A 4,989-nucleotide genomic window follows, 5' to 3' on the forward strand; every position below is an offset into this window, starting at 1 on the left:
GAGTGGTGGGGGAGGAGGTGGCGGCGGCGCCGAAGCCCCTGGGGCGGGCTGGAGCTGCTGTTGATGATGGTGGTGATGATGCTGAGAGCGACGCGACGCCGCCATCTTCGGACTCCCCCAGCACTGTCACTGCGGCAACGGCCCCACAGCCCGCCCTCACTTCCGACTTCCGGACCAATCAGCATCCAGCGCACAGGAAATGATGCTTGGCGGGGTGGGCGGGGTCAAGGAGAAGTAGGGAAGTATTGGGAGCTCGGATGACGACCGCGGAAGGGGGCGTGGTCTGGTGGCTGGGAGGCGGGCTTTGTGACGCCTGGGCGGGCCGGCGGGGAGATTTGAAAGCTGCAAGCAGTGTCTACCTAAATGGGAAACTTTCCTGCATTTCTCGCTTTCAGCTGGCTTACACATTGCCCTGCTCCGTCTCTGGTCCAGTCTCCTTTAGTTTTCCTTATCTTGCCCAGAGCCTGCTCTTCAGGTGTAACTCAGTGCGAGAAGAAAATGTGTGTTTTTCATCTAGCAAGGGGCCTCGTTTGAAAAATGGAATACTAGCTACCTCACAGAATTGTTAGCGGGGTTCAATAAGCTAACATATGTACAAAGCGTTGTGTCCGTTAATAAAGCATAACTATAATCAGTCCATTGGTAATCCAGTCTTCTCTCCCTACCCTTCTCTCCTTCCCCAGTTTATCCCCTTGATCTCGATATCCTTTCTCTGTAAGTTTTCTCACTCTGTGTACTTTTTAAAATTATATATGTTTTTATTGATTTTTAGAGAGAGGAATAGAGAGACAGAAACCGATGAGAGAGAAACATCATCCATCATCATCCGTTGGCTGCCTTCTGCACGCACCCCTGCTGGGGATGGAGCCTGCAACCTAGGGCATGTGCCCTGACCGGGAATCGAACCCGTGATCTGTTGGACCCTGTGTCCACGCTCAACCGCTGAGCCATGCTTGCCGGGAAGTATTTTTTTTATATATACCTTTTTGTTGATTTCAGAGTGAGGAAGGGAGAAAGAAAGAGAAGGATAGAAATATAAATGATGAGAGAGAATAGTTGATTGGCTGCCTCCTGCATGCCCCGCACTGGGGATTGAGGCCACAACCCTGGCATGTGCCTTGACCAGGGCCCAACCCTGATCTGGTTCATAGTTCGATGCTCAACCACTGAGTTACACTGGCCAGGCTGTGTACTTTCTTAATATTCCCTTTTAAAATAGTGATTCTGATTTCCACGACTGGAATTCAAGCTCTCATTTACTAGCTGTGTAAACTGGGCAAGCTATTGAACTATGTGGTGTCTACCGTTCCTCTCTGCAAAATCAATTTCGTGGTTGAATAGATGTTAACTATTAAAGTTATGAGTTTTTCTGTGATCTCTGTACTTTTATTTCTCACCTTAAGCTCGACTCAAATAATTGTGGATATGTTCCTTTCTTTTTAATTCTTTTTAACTGAATCTGTCCTCTCCTTTTACCTCTCCTCCCTCTCCCAAACTAAGATAAAAACCTCACTGCTATCCATCACTCTTCTTCAGATGTCATTTTCAGCAACTACTTTTTCTCTTCTGCCTATACCTACTATTTTTGTCCGCCATCAAAAGAGGCAGGATGCATGGAATAATCTTAGTGAGGTCTCCATTTCCTGCCCCCTGTTCAATAGTAAACTAGGTATTGTGGGAGTTTACAAACAGCATTATTCCAATAGAACAGGCACAGATGGGGATTTCTGTGTGTTAAGGAAAAGCAAGGTTTACATGGGTCAAGCAGAAATTTAGCATTGAAGAATATTGAAATGGGTGATAAATTGTGTCACATGTTATTAATATAATATATAATAAAAGGATAATATACAAATTGACCCTAACAGCAGAACAACTGGGAAAGACCCGTTGCTATGATGCACACTCACCACCAGGGGGCAGATGCTCAATGCAGGGGCTGCCCCCTGGTGGTCAGTGCACTCCCACAGGGGGAGCTCTGCTCAGCCACAAGCCGCCTCCTCAGTAGCGCTAACAATGTCCAACTTACGGCTTAGGCCCAATCCCCCAGGCAGCAGGCCTAAGCTAGCAGGAGGACATCCCCCAAGGGGTCCCAGACTGTGAGAGGGCACAGGCTGGGCTGAGGGACCCCACCCCCCACCCCCGAGTGCATGAATTTTCATGCACCAGGCCTCTAGTTAATATAATAAATGTGATGTTTATATTCCTACCTTATAAATAGGTAAGTTTATTTAGAACTACCATCTAAATACAAGGTCAGGAATATTTACTGTCATCTAATATGGCTTTACAGATTATCACTATAACATTATTCATCTTTCATAAATGTGTGTCATTGTTCATAAATTGACAAATGTGTGGCTGGATAGGAAAACTCCATCAGCGCAACTAAAATCTGTCCACAACACACATTCTCCTTGTTTTGGATCTTAAATTAGTGCACAGCACAGGTAGCTTTAAAGAGCGGAGGTGAATCAACATACCTCAGATGTTTGTAACTCATCTGGGGAGAAATAAGGAGTATCTCATCTTGATCCCCTTTTGGCCAATTATTCATAGATCACAAGAAGTAGTAATGCTCGCCTTAATTTAAAATGCATCTCTCATGTCTGTTTATCAGTGTAAAATAAATAAGAAAATTTCTGCTGCATAGAGATAAAAAGGCTGCATTGCCTAAAACTACTGGTAAACTGTCTGAAAATGCATTCAATCAATTGGAAATTGCTTTTTTCCCCTCCAGTAGAAAGTAGTAAAAGTACTTAACATTAAGTATTTATATGGTTTAGGTTTTTATGGCCTAATGTTGAGTTCTAAACACAAAAGGGCAGATATCATTACTTAATATTTTATAGCTAAATACAATTCCATGAAGAATGCACAATAACCTAGTGGAAAAAAACGAAGTATGGTGTCAAACAAACCCGGGCTGGAATCACATCTCTGAAGATTACTAGTTGGCTAATCTTGGTAGATATACTTCAGCTCTGTCATTCCAAAATTCTGACTTTATTGTAGCATGGCATGAGGATTAAAAGACCTAGGTATTTTATAAGTACTCCTTGACTGTTAGTTTCATTCTCTTATGTGGCATAGTTTCAATAGGAACTCATAGCCACTATTAATAGCCATCTCCTCACAACTTCCTTTATGAAAAAGATAGTGACTGGGAATAAATACCCACCATTTTACACATAACGGGAATTTTAAGAAATGAAAAATCAGGTTTGTTTCCTCATTTGAAAATTTAAGATTTTATACAGTTCCTAATATCTCCAAGAATAATTGTTGAGGATCATTATTGTGTAGTATCTGATCATTTTGAAAACTGTTTTCAGAAAAACCATGTCCAAGTGGTTTAAAAGTGTGAGCACATAGCCATATTGTTGATGCAAAAGAGCCACCAACTCAAAGGGCCCTCTCCTTCTGGACTGACTGCATTGATACGTTTGCTTTTCCCCAAGGGGATTGTATGGACACACTTTGTAAGTTTCACAGTCATAAACTTGCACAGTCTTCATATTTCACTAGATTTGATATGATTATTTCATCCATATACTTCTCATTAATCTTTCCTAAATCCAAGTTCACTGGGAGAAGCTTGGATTTATTAAGTCCGTCATACCATGATGAATTTAATGCCTGCAGGTTGTGGAGCACCAAATACTGACCATGGGGAAACGCTTACCCTGGTGAAGATTGGAGCAAAGACCTCTGTGAACAGAGACCACCAGACCAACTGGCTGGGAATAAGTGGCAGCCATCCAGTGAGAGACACTAGTCAATGCCTGAACACGTGGTGCGTGCCTTCCACCCACTGTCTCTTCTTGCTTGCTTGCAGTCGTTTGGAGTGTGGAAGGAAATGAATGAAAACCATTTGAGTTCAGTGATGCAGTTTCTCTTGTGTGCAATTTGAGTGGAAGGAAATGAATGAAAACCATTTGAGTTCAGTGATGCAGTTTGTGTGCAATTTCTCTTGGTATTGCCTACTCCTTCATATCTTGTCTTTGTTTTGATGTTGTTGCTCAGAATTAAACATTAAGTAATCCAGGAGAACTCGTAACCCCTCTGTAAACTCATCTGCAAGGTAGGGATATGAAAAGTCGTTATGAGACATAAATGAATAAATATATGCCAAGTGTTTAGAACAGTTTCTGACACAGGATAAATGCTATGTAAATGTCAGCTATAATTATTAAGAACTGGGAAAGGCTTCTGTTATGGGATGTTAAAAAGTTACCTAGGAGACATATTCAGTACGAGAACTGTAATAGGGTTAACATTGTCCTACCTCAGCGATATATCAACTTCCTACCCTCGTGTGATAATTTAGTTCACATAGATTCTGATTGCCCTTTTCTTTCATAAGACATCACACTGGCGCATCACATTGATAAGAGTATGCTCATTGGATCTTGTGTGCAAGAATTAAGAACTACTATAGACTTATTAGTAAGACATTTGCCTGTCAGAGGGTAGGAAAAAAATCTGACAAAAATCCAGGGGCCTACCACCTCAGTGAAATTTCTACCGGTCCAGTGTTTTGGGGCATGTGATGTCCCTTCTAAAGTGAAGGATAAGTTGTTGCATCTAGCCCCTTCTACAATTAGAGAAGAGACACAATGCCTAATGGATTTCTTTGGATTTTGGAGGAGACGTATCCTCAGAGTGTGTGATTCTGTCCTGTTTACTGAGTGATCCAATTCAAATTCAGCAACTTTTTGGATCACTCGGTAAACAGTTCTGCATCAAATCCAGGGTGCTATGCAAGCTGCTCTGCCACCTGGGCTTATGATCCAGCAGATGCAACGATGCTTAAAGTTCATGGCAGATAGGGATGTGCCTTGGAGCCTTTGGCAGGCCCCTATATATGAATCACAGCACCGACACTTATGATTTTTGGAGCAAAGTATTGTCATCCTTTGTGGATAATTACTCTCTTATTTAGAAATTTAATATGCTATTGGGTCTTGGTAGAGACTGAATGTTTAC

At 42.2% G+C, this 4,989-nt stretch overlaps 1 protein-coding gene across 1 annotated transcript in view; it reads right to left on the bottom strand.

The window, feature by feature from the left end:
- Nucleotides 1-292, bottom strand: part of TNKS (tankyrase, TRF1-interacting ankyrin-related ADP-ribose polymerase) — a 161,722-nt gene extending 161,430 nt beyond the window's left edge. The window contains exon 1 of the mRNA XM_006765657.2: nucleotides 3-292. Coding sequence (XP_006765720.1) covers nucleotides 3-105 — 103 coding nt within the window. The 5' untranslated portion in view covers nucleotides 106-292. The remainder of the gene's footprint in view (nucleotides 1-2) is intronic.
- Between the last annotated feature and the right edge of the window lie 4,697 nt (nucleotides 293-4,989).

Source organism: Myotis davidii, unplaced genomic scaffold, assembly GCF_000327345.1.
Source record: "Myotis davidii unplaced genomic scaffold, ASM32734v1 scaffold93, whole genome shotgun sequence".
NCBI classification, from domain to species: Eukaryota; Metazoa; Chordata; class Mammalia; order Chiroptera; family Vespertilionidae; genus Myotis; species Myotis davidii.